The sequence below is a fragment of the Alexandromys fortis genome, unplaced genomic scaffold (genome assembly GCF_014885135.2).
Source record: "Alexandromys fortis isolate MF-2015 unplaced genomic scaffold, M_Fortis_MF-2015_v1.1 scaffold_56, whole genome shotgun sequence".
Taxonomy (NCBI): domain Eukaryota; kingdom Metazoa; phylum Chordata; class Mammalia; order Rodentia; family Cricetidae; genus Alexandromys; species Alexandromys fortis.
In genome coordinates this window covers 3,178,813-3,198,351 of record NW_026067935.1, presented here as the reverse complement: position 1 = coordinate 3,198,351, position 19,539 = coordinate 3,178,813, and the positions used below count along the sequence as shown (strand labels likewise).

General features: G+C 48.1%; 1 protein-coding gene across 2 annotated transcripts in view; it reads left to right on the top strand.

Annotated features, from left to right (window-relative positions):
- The window catches only part of Glt1d1 (glycosyltransferase 1 domain containing 1), a 65,559-nt gene extending 46,020 nt beyond the window's left edge, over positions 1-19,539 (top strand). For both annotated transcript variants that reach the window (XM_050146643.1, XM_050146642.1), the window contains exons 9-12: positions 4,251-4,294; positions 5,484-5,604; positions 8,537-8,635; positions 18,217-19,539. In XM_050146643.1, the coding sequence (XP_050002600.1) occupies positions 4,251-4,294; positions 5,484-5,604; positions 8,537-8,635; positions 18,217-18,378 (426 nt within the window). In that variant the 3' untranslated portion in view covers positions 18,379-19,539. The remainder of the gene's footprint in view (positions 1-4,250; positions 4,295-5,483; positions 5,605-8,536; positions 8,636-18,216) is intronic.

Below are 19,539 nucleotides of genomic sequence, written 5' to 3'. Positions count from 1 at the left end.
CTGCTGAAATCCAGTTCTAGCTGCAGGGTGCTCTGAGCTCGGCTTGGAGTTTCAATAATGCTCCTTTGATCTCTCAGTTTCCCCGTTTGAGAGAAGCACGTGTTCCTGCTCACAGGGCATCTTGTACAGGACCTTTCCCGGCTCTTTGATAAGCGCGCTGGAGGCCAGAACGTTTGCTTTGGGCATGACAGCTTAATGACTTTGCCCGGTAACTTCTCCTGTGAAGATTATTTCCTCTAAGCCCGAGAGAGTTGAAACAATATATTTTGTTAGGAAATAAACAAGCTTAGAAGGAGGAAATGAGAATTTTTCTCTTGCTGCTTTCGGTGTTTTTTTTTCCCCCTTTAAGAATTTCATTAAGTAACAGCATCCCCTCTTCCTTGGCTCTTTATCTCGTGTTTTGTTCCACTCGGCTTCACTAAGAGATTTGAAAATGAACTGACGTGGAAAGTAAACCCAGCGAAACCCAGCGCTGATTGTGGTTTCATCTTAGGGCTCGCTCTTCGCTTCTTAGCTATGCACCGGCTTTGCATCTCAGCCGTCTCAGAGCACCAGCTTGTTTGCTTGACAAATCATCTTTCCCCCGAATCGTTCATCAAGAGAGCCAAAGCATGCTCGTAAAGATGCAAAGATGACCTGGCTGAAGTGCCCTCCCCCCACATATGACGTTAACATGAAGTCATGTGGAATGAAAGGCTTGCAGCTTTTTGTTGATTTTTATCTGTGTGTGTACATATGTACATGACATGGTGCATGTGTCTAGAGGTCAAAGGACAGCTTTCTGGGGTGGGGAGGATGGGGCTGTCCCAGGGATCAAACTTAAGTCACTGTGCTCGGTGGCAAGCACAGTTGTCCACTGAGCCATCTGGCCAGCCCAGAAGGAGGGTTTCATGCGAGGGTTGTAATAAGATCTAGTTGCTTAGGATACTTGGAGCCTGAGGCCTCGAGAATGGGAAGTGGCAAAGGAGTTCTCATGCATGGGATGTTCTAGTCACTGCATGGGATCCAGGAAAGGAGACAGAGGTGCAGAAGAAAGAGGCAGAGCTATTATAGATGGAGATCCTCCGTGGCAGGTAGCAGGATAGTTGGGGAGGTGGTCGTGCTTCTAGTCTGGGTAGTAACAGGGATTAAAAGCATTTCAGAGATACTGTATCCTGGAGGCTGGGACACAGGTTGGCCAGAGGGGGAATAGTGAGGAAGGTGGCAGGAATTTCATGGGCCTTTACTCTGTGTGTGTGTCCAGCCGCATGTGTGCTTGAATTAGTGCACATTCCTATGGAGGGCCATCCACCTTTTGTTTTGATACAGAATCTTTAATGGTTCTGGGGCTCAGAGATCTGGCTAAGCAGACTCTTCAGGAAGGGTCAAGTATCTTCTACTCCCTATCCCCCAAGCTAGAATTATGAGCATACACTATAATACCTTGATTTTTAAGGTTTAAATTATACATACATACATGCATACATACATACACATATAAATCTCAGTCTCTCTCTGTATGTATGTGTGTGTGTGTGTGTGTGTGTGTGTGTGTGTGTGAAGATACATCATCACCACTTGAGCGTAGGGGTTCATGGGAGCCAGAAGACAGTGCCCAGATCCCATGGAACTGGAGTTACAGATGATGGTTTTGAGTGTTACCCAGTATGAATGCCGGGAACCCATTCTTCTGTAAGGGCAACAAGTGCTATTCGCCACTAAAGCCATCTCTCCAGCCCTGACACCTGGCTTTTTAAAATGTGGGTTCTGGGGATTGAACTGAGGTCTTCATGGTTACAAGGCAATCATTTACCAACTGAGCCATCTCTCCAGCCTCTGTCCCTCAAACTTTCTAGGATTGCTTGACTTGCAATCTGCCCAGGTGGAAACATTGGTCCAATAGCTTTCCTGCTCTGGGACCCTGGTGAAGTTAGTTACACAACTTCTCTCAGTCCTCCTGGGTGGAAGTGTTTGGTAGTAACATTGTTGCTAGAACCAATTTAACAACTCTAAAGGACTTGGCACATTTTCTTCTAGCCTATGTGGCTACAGAGTATTAATTATTAAGAGCCGAAATAGCAGTGATTTGCTGTTCGTAACTATGAGCCTCTCTCTGCACAGATCTTCCTAGGAATAATTACAAATTCTTACGCATTCATGTTTGATATGATGTAGCCCTTCAGATTCCTAGGCATGTAGTGGCCCCAGGGACATCAGCAACCCTAACAGGGACAACAGCCCTTTGGGATCCTGGGCAAGCATCTGAGCAGTCTCAAGGATCCAAGGCGCACCACCATATAGCACTTCTCTCAGGAGAAAGTGAAACCGAGTTCCTGGGAGAAGGCAGTCTATCACCTGCCATTAGAAGTGGCCGCCCTGGCGTTTGCTTGCAGCTAGCCAGCATGCTTGTAATTCACGATGGCTATTGGCAACGCGGAAATGAGAACACAATGAGAACAGGAATTGGATTTACTTTCCTCACAGGCGGCTGGAGCCAGTGTTGGGAGGGGCTGTTGGCACCCTGCCTTCCTGAGCTGGGTTCACACCCTTGCTGTGTCTTTGAAGCAAAGTCTAGGATTTAAAAAAAAAAAAAAAGTTAAAAGATGTCTTTTTATTTATGTGTTGCATGCAGATGTCATTGAGCCATCTCGCACCTAAAATAAGTCTTTTTTATTTTTCCTCTTTTTTCTTCTTCCCCCCCTTTTTTTTTTTCTGTGAGTCTGGCTCTCATTCTGTAGCTCTAGATGACTTACTATGTAGACCAGGTTTGCCTCGCTCTCACGAGAGACACCCACCTGCCTTTGCCTCCCAAGTACTGGAATTAAAGGTGAATGTCATCATTCCTGGGCTCTAATTAAAAAAAAAAAAAGACACTTATTTACATATTTATTTTGGAGGAGGCACATGAGCCAAGGTCCACGTGGGTCCTGGAGATCCAACTCAGGTCTGGTTTGATGGCAAGCGTCTTGACCCACTGAGCCATCTTCATCTTGCTGACTCTAGAATTTTGTGCTGAAGAGAGCTTTTTCTATTGTTGCAAAAGCATTTTAGCAGTCAGGCGGGAGACACTGAGGGGCCAGTCTGCCTGATGTAGTTTGCCAGACGTCTCAGTGTGGGGTTTGTGGCAAGCATCAACAAGCTGGACGACTGTCCTACTCGACAGCCTCTCGAATCAAACTGACCTTGAACTCCGGAGCCAGTCTGACCTTGAACTTCTGTCCTCCCGCCTCCACACCTGAGGGGAGGGCTGTAACACAGGTGTGCACCACCACTCCTGCGCTAGCTCCTGCTTTCTGGATTCTTTTCTGTTGCTCCCCAATTTAGTCCTTTCTCTTTGTGTCTGGAATTACACTCCTGTGGGTAAACATATTTTCATTATTCATTGGCAGAGGGGGCGCGTCCTTGATTTGCAAGCTGCATTTCTGAGAAGGCTCCTAGGTAAAAACAAACTTTGATTCTGTGAACTACTTTGTCAGAGGCTTACTGAGGTTTCCCCTGCATCCTCTTGATTGCTTTTATGACAGATTCCATCGGCATCGTTTAAGAAAGCAAGCCTTCCTCTGAAGGATGGGGCACTTAAATTGTCCTGTCCTTAGGACTGCTCCACTGTCCTTTAACGTCCTGTAGTGTCCCTGGACTCAACCCTCACAGAAGGTGGCGCACACAGTTCAGGTGCTCCCTGCTCCTTCCTGTTCTTGTCCTCATTGTGTAACTGCTAGACTTGGACTGTTCCTCTGTTTTTTTTCCCCCTATATTTATCCTTTCTGAACTACTGGGTGGGCTTGGAGCCCATTAATACTCTGTAGCCTCGGATTTAAATCAGGTTCACCCCAGCCCTAGGCAGGGTCTTTTAAATATTCAAGGCTGGCCTGGAATTTGCCACGTAGCAGATGAATGCCTGATCCATTTGCCTCTTTCCAAGTGTGAAGAGTGCGGGTTTTCATTGTCACACTTGGCTTACTCAGTGTTGGGGACTGATTGAACCCGGGGCTTTATGCATGCTAGTTAGCTGCTCCACTGCCTGGTGTCCACCTATAGGGTCAGGATGTAAAAATCCTCTGTGTGTGTGTGTGTGTGCGCGCGCGCGTACATGCCATGGCGCATGTGTGGAAGTGAGAGGACAACTTTGGGGAGTCAGTTATCTCTTTCAACCTTGTGAGTTTCTGGATCCAGGTCCTCAGGCTTTTGCAGCAAGGGCCTTGATCCGCTGAGCCGTGTGCCAGCCCGAGGGTCAGAGGTTTTAAGTGTTTCTTGTCCCTCTCTTTTTCCAGGTGGATCCAGCGTTTACCAGGGAAGTGAAAGACCGGGTGAGGAGGTAGGCATGGCAGGCAGGTGGCGTCTTGCACACTAGGAATGGTGAATGGCAGAGTGGTTCACGAGTCCCACCTTGCCCATGGTAGACTCTGCTCTAAGTGGGTTGCCAGTTCTGCATCCTTTAAAGTTCCCTATGATCCCTCAAGGTCATGCTTTGGGCCTCAAGGTACAGGCAAATAAATGGATGCACTCGAAGTGTAAGATGCCCGACCTCCCTAGTCATCTGCGGAAAGGCCAGAGCAAACCATTTTGTCTCACTGCATATCCCAGGCTGGACTGGAATCAGAAGCCTCCTACATGGTGGGGTTCTAGGTATGTGCCTCCATGCCTGGCTTAGTGAAGATCACTTGATACTGATGACACTGACAAAAAAACAAAAACAAATAATAACAACAACAACAACAACAAAAAAACCAATGTAAAATAACAAAGATTTAGGGACAGATGAAGGCTCAGTTGGTTCAGAGTACTGGCTGCTCATGTAGAGGACCCAGGTTCAGTTCCCAACATCCATAGTGTGACTCACAATCACCTATAATTCCAGTTCCAGAGGATCTGATGCCCTCTTCTGGCCTCTGTGAACACTGTAGTCACATGGTTCACATGCAAAATGACAGGCAAACACTGATATTTGTAAATCAGCCGGGCTGTGGTGGCGCACGCCTTTAATCCCAGCATTCAGGAGGCAGAGGCAGGCGAATCTCTGTGAGTTTGAGACCAGCCTGGTTTATAAGAGCTAGTTCCAGGACAGACCCCAAAGCTACAGAGAAAACCTGCCTTAAAAAAATCAAATCAAATCAATCAATCAATTAATCAATTAATCAGCTGGGCTGTGGTAGCACCTGTCTTTAATGCCAGCACTCAGGAGGCAGAGGCAGGTGGATCTCCGTGAGTTCAAGGCCAGCCTGTTCTACAGAACAAGTGCCAGGACAGACTCCAAAACTGCAGAAAAACCTTGTCTCAAAAATAATTTAAAAAAATCTTAACAAAGATTTGGAAGAATTTAAGGAGCTGACTTGTTTTTGGCTGATGTCTATAGACTCTTTGGAGATAACTGATCAATGTATCTTTTAAATTGCATTTTTTTTTCTGCTAGGAACAAGGGACCCAGTCTCAATTGTTCACATAAATTTGAGTGGGACAGTGAGCCAGGCTGAAACAACCATGCCAACCCTGCTCTGTTCTTTCAGGGCTGCAGGGGTGCGGCTGATCCGGGAGATGTGTCAGGAAGACCTGCACGCGGTGGTGAAGAGCTGCTTCGCGCTGGTCAACAGCTCAGTCTCCGAGGGCATGTCAGCCGCCATCCTGGAGGTAGGTGCAGCTCAGATGCTGAGGATGGGGTACTGGATTATTCTTCTTTCTCTTCTCTGCTTTTTTTAAAAAAAGATATGCAAGTGAGTGCAGTGGCTGAAGAAGACCAGAAGGGGGCGTCCAGATACCCTGGCGCTGGAATTGCAGGTGGCTGTAATCCACCCCAGGTTGGTGTGAATTTGCATCCACTGCTCTGAAAGTATGTGACATGGCTTTGTGTCATCTCTGTGTCTGGCCAAGAAGCCAGCTCTCCCTGTGCCCTGTGATAAGTGTCAGCCTCGGCAGTCTGTCCCCTCAGCAACTACCTTTGAAACCAGTGGAGAGCAGGTGCCAGTTGCTCTCCTGTATGTAAATACACGTTTTCCCCCTTGCTATTTCTTAAGAAGAGGCCGTAAGCCTGGAGTCTGCTGAGTGGTTTTCTAAGCTGCATACCAGCTTTTCCTGCAGAGGAATTGCTCTCAGCCTCCGCTTAACTCACAGAAAAGGCAGCTGTTAGCAATCCTGATGTCCTGGAAATGTTGATGGTGCTGGCCGGCGTTCCTTTGAGAAGTCAAAATAACCTTTGGGCGGAGGGCTCTCAATGAGGTTGATTTTAGCGGGAGGGATAAGCGTGTCTTTCTCGTCAGAATTACTTCAGATGGCCAGGGTAGTTAATCATAGAGCATGTGCCATCAACTGGTCAGGGAGGTGACCTTTTGACTTTTCTGAATCTGCTTTCCTGTGCCGGCAAGTACACATGCCCCTTGCCTAAAAGCAGGCCTCTCACTGAAAACTCAAAAAAACCAAATCTCGGCCGGATGCTCAGCGACTGGATGGTTGGTTATTGCTAAAAACCTGCCAGGCATTTCCCATTTATGCAGATTGTGGATTTGAGCCCCACATAGAATTACCTAAAAGGAAGGGGATGGGGAGAAGGTTCAGTCAGTAAAGTATTTGCTCTCTCTGTCCCTCTCTCCCTCCTTCCTTCCCTCTTCCTCTCTCACACACTCTGATACCAAAACGGCACAAGTGTTTTGAAACGCTCTTCCAGGGTCCTTCAAGATCCTCCAATCACTAAACCTGGCACTACCCACTAAGGTCAATCCCCGGGACACACAGGGAAAGCCAGCATGGTTGCTTGTAAGTGTTATCCCAGGGCTGGGGACAGAGGAGAGTGGAGACAGGCAGACCCCCCCCCCCCGGGCTCACTGGACAGTCAGCCTAATAGAATCTGTGAGCTCCAGGCCAGTGAGAGATGCCGTCTCAAAACAACGAGGGATACAGTTCCTGAGGAAAACCACTTCACGCTTTCCTCTGTCTTCTACACACCCGTACGTACCCCTCCACACACAAAGGATGTGAAAGATGGTCTTCATTTCCTGGTGTTCCTGTTTGGAGCACCAACATAGATACAGTCGTACACAGACGTACACCGTACCTTCTGGGTCAGGTTTTGCCCCCTGGGTGAAAGGAGGGCTGTGCTCAAAAGCTAAGAGCAAGGAGGAGAATGCTTGACCTTAGCGGGTAGCGCTGGCTCTGGTGATTGGAGAACCTTGAAGGACCCTGGAAGAGGGTTTCAAGATGCTTGTGCCGTTTTGTGTCAGAGTGTGTGAGAGGAGGAGGGAGGGAGGATGGGATGGAGAGAGGGAGGCAGAGAGGGAGAGAGCGTCAGAACTGGAAAGATGTGCTGAGGGCATTTATTTGGGATGTGCATGCTGCAGGAGATGAGGACTTTTGCAAGGGGCTGTATAGTCTTTGGTGTAGAAAAACCGTATCATCAGCTGCTGGCCAACACCCACCTAAAACACCCTCTGCACGGTTCTGTGCGTCTGTGTGACCTATGTCTTCAGTCATTTCCCCACACTACCAGTGATCCCTCAGGACGGTCATGCATGTCACCAGAATCCAAGCAAAGCAAACCCCTCTTTGAGAACATACAGAGAGGGAAGTGTTTATCAGGTGTGACCCAGAATTGACGAGCAAGCCCCCCCCCCCCCAGACACACGCAGGTGAGCTGTGTGTCCCCAAAGTCTGGGTGTTTCTCATGACTTCTCAGCCATGAAACATAAGGACTGTTTCTATAAACCCCAGATAGCTCTGATAAGGGTGGGGGGCTGGCTGCAGAGATTTTGAAAGAGCCATATAGGGCCTTCCGTCCACCCCATAAGAGGAGGTTGAGCTGGTTTAGGGAGGTCAGGTGAGCCTGTTTCTGGAGGGAGGCTGTGGGGTCTTGTGTTCTGATATTTGTGTGTCTATCCCGAGCGCCAAGCTCACCCCCTCCTCTGTCTTTCCCTGCTCACTCTGCGGATTTGCTCTGGATGGGAGGAGGATGCCCATTTCCAAACACGTCTAGCGCAGGGCCTTGCCAGCTGCAGTGCTACTGGGACCAGCTTCTCAGTGTGTTCATATTCTCGGAGCTTGTCTGTGCTTAGAATTTGCCATTTAATAAAAAAGATTTATTTTTACTTTCCAATATGTATACTCCTATGTGTTTATGTGGGGATATGTGTACATGTGTGGGAGTGGCCATGGTGACCTGAAGAGGGGGTTGTATCCCCAGATCTAGAGTCCAGCTTGGGTGCCGGGACCTGAACTCCAATCTTCTGCAAAAGCAGCAAGCACATGTAACCCCTGAACCATCTCTTCAGTCGCATCCACTTTAGTTTTTCTGAGCTAGAATCTTTCATAACCTGGAGTCTAACAATGAGGCTAGACCAGCTAGCCAGTAAGCTCCAGGGATCCCCTTGTCTTGCAGGTCCCCAGCTCCACACCTGGGATTGAGATTATAGATATGCACCGCCATGCGTGGTTATGTGTTTAACACGATGCCTCGGGGATCGAACTGGGGTCCTAATGCTCGCATGGCAAACACTTTACCACCTGAGCAAGCTTCCAGCCCCCTTGTCTGACTCTTGAGTGACAACCCCCGTCTTCTGTCCTCCCACCTTCCCAGGCGATGGATTTGGAAGTTCCCGTGCTGGCTAGGAACATCCCTGGGAACTCGGCTGTGGTAGAGCACGGAGTCACGGGACTGCTGTTCACAACCCCTCAGGTAAAGAGAGTCCTTTCCCCACACTGGCCTCATTGGTGCCATTTCTGTTTGTCTGTATGAAGGATAGCCATAAATTTGGGTTCCTCGCAAGCCTCTCAGCTCCTGCTGTGCACCAAGGTGCCCGGCAAGTTCTGTGGTTTCTGTTCTCACCCTGGAAGGACAGGCAGCATTTAGAAATCCAGGTACCTCTGACCTGACTGTTGTAGCTCAGTGGCTGAGTGACTTGCTTGGCATGCATAAGCCAGGCTTGGCAGTGCACACCGGTCACAGAGCATTCAGAAGGAGGATCAGAAGTTCAAGGTCAAACCCCTGCTATAGCACTAGTTCAAGACCAGCCTGAGCTATAGGACACCTTGCCTAAAAAAGCAAAACATGGCTAACCTCACATAAACAAGCAAATAGACAAATAAATAAATAAATAAATAAATAAATAAATAAAACCAGATGTTTTTTTAAAGGTGTTCTTTTAAATGGTTGTCTGGGGCAGGGTGGAGCAGAAGAGAAGGGACTCTGGCTTTCTGGTGCCTTGTGATGCTGTGTGCATCGGGGGTCTGGAGGCACAGCTCCCTGCCTCTCTTGTGCCTCTCTTGTGTTCAGGTCCTCTCAGGTCAACCCTCTCAGCCCCCACGAGCCATAGACACAGCCCCACCCCCGCACCCCGACTACAGAACTTACTTGCAGATGTGTTTCAACTCAGCGTCTTCGCGTTGGCTTTAGCGAGGATGTTTAGAACAGCAGGCCTTCCCTGTTCTAGGCGGGGAGAGCTGCGATTCTTCACACTCTGAAACGGTGTTCCAGACACGGATGTTGCCCGTACTTTGTTGCCCCCGTCATCTCCACCAGACATTATCTGGTGTGTGGCGGAATAGGATGCTTTAAAAACAAATAATGCAAATTTTAAGGAACTTAAGGCTGGCATTGTATTCATCTCAACCACCGTGGAACTCAGACTTTAGCCACTCACTGGTTGGCTGTAGGGAGGGCAAATGTGATTTCAAATATGCATTCAAATATGTATGAGAATCAGCATTTCATTTATTAAGAAGAACTGTTCTGCCAGACCACCAGCTCTGGGCGTTAAAATATGTATATGAAATGCATAGGACATAAATAATGCGTACGCAAAAATGGTCTTTGAATCCAGGCTAAATATAGTTACTCATTCTGCGTTAGCTGTTATTTCTTAATTGGGAACATAAAGAAACTTGATCTCTCCATGTAGGGCTGGAGATGAAGGGCTGAAGAGTTCAAAGAGATTGGGAAGGTAGAGGCTGGGTAAGGGGGTGGGGTACATGGCCAGGAACCTTGGGCAGAGTCTGGGAGCTCAGAGTAGCTCCAGTGGACAGGCAGCAGAAGAAAGGGGCCTTGGTTTGGGGAACAGAAAAATTGAATTTGGCCAGGCACCATGGAAACTTGAGGGAGGAGGAGGGCAAGGGCAACCCATGGACCATGTAGCATAGCTGGGTGTGTGGCTGTATTGACCTCTAGAAAGAGGATCATTTTAGACGTTGGGATGCGGTTCAGTTAGTAGGTTGTCAGCCTAGCACACATGAAACTGTGGATTTAGGTACTAGCAATGCATGAAACAGGACATAGTGGTGTGTGTCTACAAATCCAGCATTTGGGAGGATCAGAAGTTCATCCTCGGTGACAGCTGTGTGAAACGGGGCACTCCGTCATTGGTTTTGTGTCTGCCTTTCTGTCTCCAACCTTCTTCTCCACCCCTTTAGAGTGCCAGCCTTCCAGGGTGATTTCTGCCGTCGAGAAATGGAGACGATTTGGATTCCCACTTTTGGGATTTGGGCCTCTGCATTATGTGGTTCTCTAGCACCTGAGACAGGACCTGCCCCTAAGCCCTTGTTCCTTGATAAGAATGGGAAAACCAAAACCTGTACTCCCCCTAACACGCATCCTTATCCCTGTGACAGCTACCTGTGGGAGCATAGAGAGGAATCTGGAAGGAAAGGATTGTATTAGTTTGTTTTTGATTGCCATGGTAAGCGCCACGGCCAAAATCAATCTGGGGAGGAAAAGGTTTTATGTGGCTTACACATCCCAGTAACAGTCCGTCATCGATGGAATTCAGAGCAGTAACCCACGGAGGAGCCAAAACAGGAACCATAGAGGGCCACTGCTTACTGGTTTGTCCCCATGGTTTGCTCAGTCTGCTTTCCTTCCCTCCTTCCCTCCTTCCCTCCTTCCCTCCTTCCTTCCCTCCCTCCCTCCCTCCCTCCCTCTCTTCTTCTTTTCCTTCCTTCCTTCCTTTCTTCTTTTCCGAGACAGGGTTTCTCTGTGTATCCTTAGCTGTCCTGTAACTCACTCTGTAGACCAGGCTGGCTTCAAACTCAGAGATCCCCTTACCTCTGCCTCCCAAGCGCTGGGATTAAAGGTGTGCACCATCACCACCTGGCCTGCAGTCTGCTTTCCTATACAACCCAGTATCACCTTGCCCAGGAGTGGCACCACCCATAGTGGGCTGCACCCTCCCACATCAATCAACAATCAAGAAAATCTGATGGCCAATCTGATGGCGAGAATTTCTCGGTTGAGGGTCCCTCTTCCCCAGGTGACACTAGTTTGGGTCCAGGTGACAGAAACTGAAGCATCACAGGATGTTTGCTTTGGGAACCTTACAAGGAGAGCCTACTGGGTCATCTGTGTCTACTTATCTCTCTCTGTCTATGTCTGTATCTTCAACTGTCTATGCCTATCTAATATCTAATATCTCTCTCTATATCTAATGTATATGCATATCTATATATGTATGCATAAATCTATATATGTTTACGCATGCCTATATATCTATATCTAATATTTATATCTATCTAATCTCTATTTATATCTTTATAGCTATCTTTTTCACCTGAAAGGCTGATGACTAAGCATATTTCATGGTTGTAGGCACAGAATAATCTCTGTTTTTGTATACTTCACCTCTGGAAAATTTCAATTAAACGAAGCTCTCCAAACCCGCTCAGCATTGATTTCTCATTACCTCAACAATCTGGTTATTTCTCCATTTAAGAAGAAACGAGTCCAGTGACTTTCCTGGGTGTTTTTATAGCTTAGTTTTATAGCTTCAAAATTAAGATCCATACGACATTTAATAGAAGCAGTGATTCATATTCTGCCAGGGTTGCGTTCTTCAAAAAGAGGCTCACGCTTATTCCCTAGCAGGTTTTCTATTTGCTCTTCAGACAACTGTAGAGAAATCAACTTTGGGATATTAGTGGGGGCAGTGGCTAATGCTTATAAAGGGCTTGTTATAGTCCATCTCCTGTTCTTAGTGGTCAATCCCAGGGGAGAGATGCAGAAATGGATATACACACATGTACTCATGCATGCATGCATGTAAGCACACGCATCTCACCCCAAACAAGTGCTGATCATTGCTCTCACCTCCCTCTACTTCTGTGACTCTATCCTCCCTCCCTTCCTCCATCCCTTCATCCTCTGCTCTCTCCTTTACCCTCTCCCTTCTGCATTCCTTTCAGAAGGAATTCTGGCACTTTCCCACCTAGCAGTCTCCCACAGTAAATTCTCTCAGCCCCTACTTATCCAGTTTCATCAAGACTTTTCCTGTCTGAGGCTCACCCCTGCCCTTTGCTGGAGACAGATGGCACAGTCTGGTCACCCCTAGTGACCCCTGGAGCCTGGGCTTGATGAGTATGGCTGGATGGGGCTCATACCTCAGGAAAACAGAAGCTGTACCTGGGGTTAGCACAGGCCTGGACCCATCACCTGGGCTCAGCGTGGGCCTAACTCTCAGGGGATCAGGGGCAATATCAGGAGAATCCTTCTAGTCAAGAATTGTCACAAAATATGAGGGAAAGAGGGTGCATGGTTTCTCCAGTGAGCTCCATGGTGTCCCCACCATCCCAGCTTCTGCACAGTCGCCTGCTAACAAGAAAAGCTCTTGTCAGTATTATTGCTAAGACAAAAGATGAGTTGGACACAGACTTGCAGCCTGGGGAAGGGGCCAGTTGTGTGGTCCAGAGGGATGGTTCCCTTCCCTTACTCTTGCAGTTTGCCTGTGCCCTGTGAGAGCTCAGCCGATCCCACTGCATGATCCTACACCAGGCACAGAGGTCGGTGGACAGCTTTGGTACCCAGGTGTGTGGCAGATACAATGGCATCCCTGAATCAGAGCAAAACAGGGTCGCTCTATGGGAGCAGGTGCTGGCTGGTGAGTACCCTGGAAATCAGCAGGTGTCTGAAGTGTCTCTTGGAGGATGCCCTTGGGCTGTCACGGGCAGGATAGTACTAGAGCGGAAGGTGGGAACTATAGGCAGGCTCAGTCACCTGCCTGGTGCTTCTGCTTGTGTTTCCTATGGGCTTTGTCTCCAAGACAGAACCAAAGCCAGGCAGCACTTGGTCCTACCTGGGCTATTTATTTCAACAGCCATTTCCATTGCAGCACCTTTCCTGGCCCTGGGCAGCCAAAGAAACCTGTTTGAAACATTTGAAATTTTAGTTCCACCCAGCACATCTGAGAACCCTCTGTGCTTCCCATCACATACAGGGAGTGATATACTTCTAGGCCAGGCTGGGGGCCCTGCCTAGTGCCCATCATGCCCTCCTCTGCCCAGATCCACTGGTTGTGGCCCACAGGGGCTGGTCTCTGCACAGAAGGCCATTCCCATGCTAGCTCCTTTGCTGAAGAGCTCTCCTTGGTCCAGGTAGTGGCTAGGTTCCCACCATAGCACCCCAGACCTGTGGTTTGAACTTCTTCTTTTAATTATCTGTAAAGGAGCCAGCTGCATCTCAGCAGCCCCCAGGCTCCTGGAGGGCAGGGCCATTGGCTAAGGAGGAGGGCTGTGGAACGCTGCCTGCTGGGCAGGACAGGGTTGTTCCACCCATGGTCTCGCCAGGATGTGTGTCTTAGTTTTCTGTTGCTATGATTAAAACATCATGGCCAAGGCAGCTTAGAGAAGAAAGAGGTTGTTTTATTTCATGTTTGACTCACAGCTCTCAAGGGCTAGAGTCCATAATGGTGTGGACAGCATGGTGCACAGGGCAGGTGGAGGAAGTGGAGAGCCTGCAGCCTTGGCTGTAATCAAGAAGCAGAGAGCAAATTAGTGCTTGTGGAGTCTTTTTTTTTAATATCAAAGCCTGCCCCCCAGTAATCTACTTCCTCCAGCAAGACTGCGTCAGCTAAACCTCCCTAAACAGCATCACCACCTGGGGAGCAAGTGCTCAAATGCCTAAGATGATGCAGAAGACATTCTGTGTTCAAGCTGCCATACCTGCATAAGATCTGCACAGTATCAAGCCAATCAAAACTCCAGCACAAATGGAGTAGGGGGTTCCCGAAGCTGCAGCCCTAGCTCAGAATCTATAGGCCGTTTGTGGCTGTGGAAGAGGGAGAGTCATTCCTGGGAGTTTGCAGCTACTGGGAGGTTGCTCATAGCTCAGTGGATGACCCCGGAAATCATGTGCTACTAATTTCAGTGAGTTAGTTTAAAGAAAGAAAGGATACAGTATCTACCAGCAACAGAGTCTGATGTGGAAAGAAAGTAAACTTCAAGCTGTCTTATCTGAAGATAAACAATGCTTGTTTGTATCACATAAAAACAAACAACTTTCTGCAGTTGTCTGAGCCAGGCTTTGCACACCTGCAACCTTGGAGGCGGCTCTGGTCTGCACCTTCATTGTATTTAGTTGGCTGTGTCCTTTGTGTTTCTGAGTGACTTAAGTCACTACTGGCTGCTCACTGGGGATGGGTGGCATATGGTTTTCCCAAGGCTGATTTATAAGCATCCATAATGCCGCTCACTTCTGAGCTCTCTGAAGCAGTGGGTTTTTGTACATGGTTTTTATTTGAATTGTCTCAGTGCGTGCAGCTGCTCTGCCTTTTCCTGATCTCCGCTAGTGGCTTTCAAGAGTGCAATATAGGTCCAAGAGAGAGCACCTCTCTCAAAAGTCACTTAACCTGTTTAAGTCTGCACTTGGGTGTGCTCTGGGGTGACAGCTGTGTGGGACCTGTGACTGCTCCAGGCTGAATGACTTTGCCCCGATTTAGGTGTGCACTCCACAGATGTTTTTCTGGGGTTCTTGCTTCATAGTTTTTTGGTCTGTTTGGTGTGGTGGCTCCTGGTAGGTTTCAGACATGCAGTCTGATATCGCCTACATAGCCTGGACTTACGGGAGGCCATGGAGTGTGGACCAGTCAAAGGCATTCTTGCTCCTGACCTTTGCCATGGCTCCTGCTGGTTGGGAGTGACTCTCAGGGTTATTCTCTCCTTGAGTCAAGGAAATGGGTTGGCAAGCCACAGCCCCATAGTCAGTGTGGACAGATCGGGCCATCCATGGGTGCTGGGTCTAAGTTGTCTCCCTGGACCGCATTACACTAGAAGGTGGTCATTTCATCTGAGAGGAAGGAAAAAGTAAGTGCTGGTCTGCAGGCTGGGGTGTTTGTGGCTGATTAAGCAGCTGGGTCCCATTGAGACACTTCTGCTAGTCCAGTGGGGGCCATTTGCCAGACCCATGAGTCAACTTGTGTCATAGTTGTGCAGGGGCTGGGTAACCACCCAGCACTTACTTACAAGATGGTGTTCCTCTTGCATTGGCCTTGATTCTGTCCTTGGTGTCTCATCCTCAGTGAGGCTGCCCCAAGCATCTTTCTGCATCATTTTCCAAGGAGACTTGAGAGAGCAGAAAAGAAACTAAAGCTAGATTTTACTTCTAAAATCTTCTAAGGTTTCTTTCTTCAAAGCTTTGCCTGCAAGTCAAAAACAGCATCATTTCTGACACACCATGCTGTTGAAAGCAAGAGCCCAGGCTTGTCCACTGCAGTTATGGGGAGGGGAAATAGGGCCTTGACTCCAACAGGGAGGAGTGACAGATGCTACAATGTAAAGACCCTTGCATAAGGGCTGGAGGGCCGGTGGCAGCCAACTTTGCAGACAGTCCTTGATCAAGATCCAATGGATGAGTGGCAGGTAGCTCATCTGCGCACAGGGACAATATCCTGGCTCAGTAGATGGTCACTGTAAGACTAAGATTTTCTTTTCTTTTCTTTTTTCTTTCTTTCTCTTTCTTTCTTTCTTTCTTTCTTTCTTTCTTTCTTTCTTTCTTTCTTTCTTCCTTTCTTCTTGATCTGGCTATTTCTCTTCTTTCCATCTTTTTTCATGTTCTCATTAAGGCAGTTGTAAGGTCCATCTGATTTCTAGCTCCTAATCTTTCTTGCTTCAAACCCTCTTTTCCCAGACGTCATTGCTGAGTGAGTAAATACATAAATAAATAAGTAAATGGGTGCTTTATCAGAGCCTATCCCCCATCATTCAGGATTTTGCTCTAAAATTGCCCTGCATTTTGTAGCGATAGTAAGCAAAAGTCCCCGCTTTAGCCCAATCCTTCACATTAGATAAATCACAGATATGGCCGATGTCATAAAGTAATATTCCCGAGTGCTAAGCCCCTCAAATTATTTTAATAAGAATGCTGTTCTGCCACGCGGTGAAAATAAATATGTTATGTTTTTATGGTGAAAAGAGCACCAATTTACTAGAAAATGTGTACATAGTACATAAAAATAAAATCCCACCCACATAAATGTTGCTATTTATATTGCCAGCTATAAAAGGCATTCAACATTTAATTAACAATAATTTTGAGAATATTGTGGACGTTCCTACTTGACAGTAAAGTCTCAGGCACTGTCTTCTGGTTGGAGTTTACCTGAGCTGAGGGAGTAAGAGAATAATAGTAATTAAATGTGTTTGACTTTTTGCATGAGAGTCTGAGTGTGTGTGTGTGTATGTATGTGTGTATGTATGTGTGTATATGTGTGTCTTGTGGGCACAAGTATGCATGCGGTGCTGGGGTGCATATGGAGGCCAGAGGATAACCTTCCCTGCTGTTCCCCAGACACTGCATCCCACTGCACCCGATTGCTTGTTTTTTGTTATGCCAGGCTTAGAATTCACAAGTAGGCTAGGCTGGCTGACCATTGAGCCCCAGAGATCCACCCGTCTCTGCCTCTCTAGCACTGAGACTAAAAGTGTGTGCCGCCACATGGAAGTCCCTTGCTATATAGGATGCTGGGGATGGAACTCAGGTCCTCATGTTTACAAGGCAAGCACTTTCCTAACTGAGCCATTGCCCCAGCCCCATCAGCGTGACATTCTGTAGCAACTGTGGCTGTCAGTTGAGGGCCATGTGCAAGCCTCCGTGCCAACTTCAGGAAGGGGAGTTTGGGAACTTAAGCCAGCTTCCTGCCTCAACCCTCCTGAGAATTCCAGGCAAGCATAATAAATAACGTGTACTCCCCTCTTCTCCCTAAACAAACTTTGATATCAGGATTCATCTTAATGTCCTAATTATGAAAGGCTTTGAAATGAAGGCTTGGTCAGCAGGAGCCTCTCAATGCATCGGTTAATAATACACACATGGTCCGACGGGAAGCTACAGGAGCCGAGGCGAGAAAACAAAAACCCAGGGTCTTCCCAGGCTCGGCACTCAGCCTGCGGGGATGGTGGCCTTTGCTCCTTCACAGGTGATGGGGTGAACTCAGAGGTGGGAACTAGCATGTTGGAAGGCAGACACTGAGTAATGCAATGCGGAACTCAAACACAGATTTCACCCTGAATCCCAGAGCGCCCTTCTGCGCTAGGGGTGCCCAAGTATGAGGCTCTTTGTACCCACTGTGAGGCAATGGTCTCTGGCTGGGGCCGTAAGAAAAGCAAAGAAATCACAGCTTCTATCACTGCAAAGAAAGGAGATGGGATTTTAAAAAAAAGTTCTTTCATTGGCATATATTAATTATATATATTTAATGCATTTAGAGCATACTCCCCACTTGCCCCCTCTTGTCCCTCCCTCACTCCCACTTATGCGTCTATGTGTAAGCACCACCCACTGCAGAAATAGGCTCAAGGGATGATTCTTATTGGATTAAGGAAGACTGGAAAGAGGCATGATTGACAGCTCTAGGGTTTTCCCTGGGTGTTTCCAGCAGGTGTTTATGGGCACAAATGGTGTGTGTGTGTGTGTGTGTGTGTGTGTGTGTGTGTGTGTGTGCATGCTGCTTCTTATAGTTGTTCACTGCAAAACCACAAGAACAGTGTGAGCATATGGTTATAGATATGGCATATGCATGTGTGTGTGTGCATGCACACATATTTATCTGTGTGTCCACACACATATAGACACTAACATTTTTATTTTTATTTTTTTTTTTTTGTGTGTGTGTGTGGGTGGGTGGGTGTGAACATGCCACAGCGCACACATGGAGGTCAAATGACAATGTATTGGAGTCAGTTCTCTCTTTCCACCAGGTGGGTCCTGGGGATTGAACTCAGGTATTTAGCCTTGGTGGCAGGTACCTTTACCTACTGAGCCTTCTTGCCAGCCTGACATACACAGTGTGTCTTAATCTCAGTGCTTGCGCTATTCTGATATCCCATTGAAAGCACTGTTTCTTTAGACTGTGAGGCAGATGCGGGGCAGGGGTGGTAGTGACGGGGGATGGGATGGGAGAATGACCGGGAACTGGTGCAGATACAGGCTTTCAGACAGCTCCTAAGGTTCCCTTCCGCTCATCACTCAGGCATGTTTCTCATCCACTTTTTGTCTTCCAGGAGTTCATTCAGTTGGCAAAGAGACTGGTCAGTGATCCCGTGCTGGAGAAGGAAATCGTGACCAATGGAAGGGAGTACGTGAGGACATACCACTCCTGGCAAGTGGAGAGAGACACTTACCAGCGCCTCATCGGGAAGCTGGAGGCCAGCTTGGAGGATTAAACGGTTGAAGTCTGTGCTTCCCACGTCTGTCCCAATAACCACTGGGTACTCAGCTCTGGGTAGATGCTGAAAGATGGGACCCAGTCCTGGACTGCTGAAATCCCTGAGTCCCCAGGAGCATCTCCACCCCCAACTCTCATGTGTGGCGGACACAGTTCCAAAAGTGTTTACAGCTCCATCCCGGATGGGCTTGTAGCTCACTCCTGAAAGTGAGTTTAGGGTTCTGTCCCAGATGTGCTTACAGCTCAGTGCAGGTGATGGAGGTGCATCTCAGGGGCCTCTGGGCAAGTCTTCCGAGAACTGCTTTTATGACTTCTGGAAGCTAATTTTTAAGCATCCAACAGGGCAGACCTTTCTCCTGCCTTCAGAGTGACCTTTGCCTGTCATTGCCAGTTCACAAAGAAGAAACGGAAAAGCCAGGACTGTCAACTGAGTGGAACTGGCAGCATTTTTGATAAGATCTTGATCTGCAGCCCATCTTGGGGTCCTGATGAACATGTGGGGGCCCAGGTTGTGACTGGCATGCTAATAAGCCCTAGAGAGGCTTTGAATGTGTTTTATCAAAACAAGTCACTCCTCATGGGTGCAGCTGAGGGACACTTGCCAAAAGAGGCCCGCAGGTCCCGCCCACCTGTATCACATCACAGGAAGCCTGGAAGATGATTGGATGGCCCCCAGGATGGAGGCTAGGACCTTGAATTCAGCCTGGGCCCTCTTCCCTCTTGCCTAGGGAACTGAGGGCAAGTGCTGACTAAGTCACAAGACTCCAGACAACGGTGGGACCCCAGACCGTGACAGGAGGTCCCTGGGGTGTGGGGATGTCAGCCTGGGGTCTTTCAATGGGATCTCCCCACATCAGCACTCCGTGTTTCCAGTGCCCTCTTGCCGAATTCCAGCTGGGCTGCGCTACCGTAAACAGGATATGGAATGACCGCCTGTGCTAAAGCGAGCAGCTAGGAGGAGCAGCTAGGGAGGAACAATGCAGCCACACAGGCAAAGAAAGTGCCAGACTCTGGAAGGCATGGTGTGTGTGTGTGTGTGTGTGTGTGTGTGTGTGTGTGTGTGTGGACTCGGCACCTGTACTGTCCTCGTTTCAACTTTGAAGGCACATCCTGGGTCTTTTGCTTTTCTACAGGAAAAGAAAAAAAGAAAAAGGAAAGA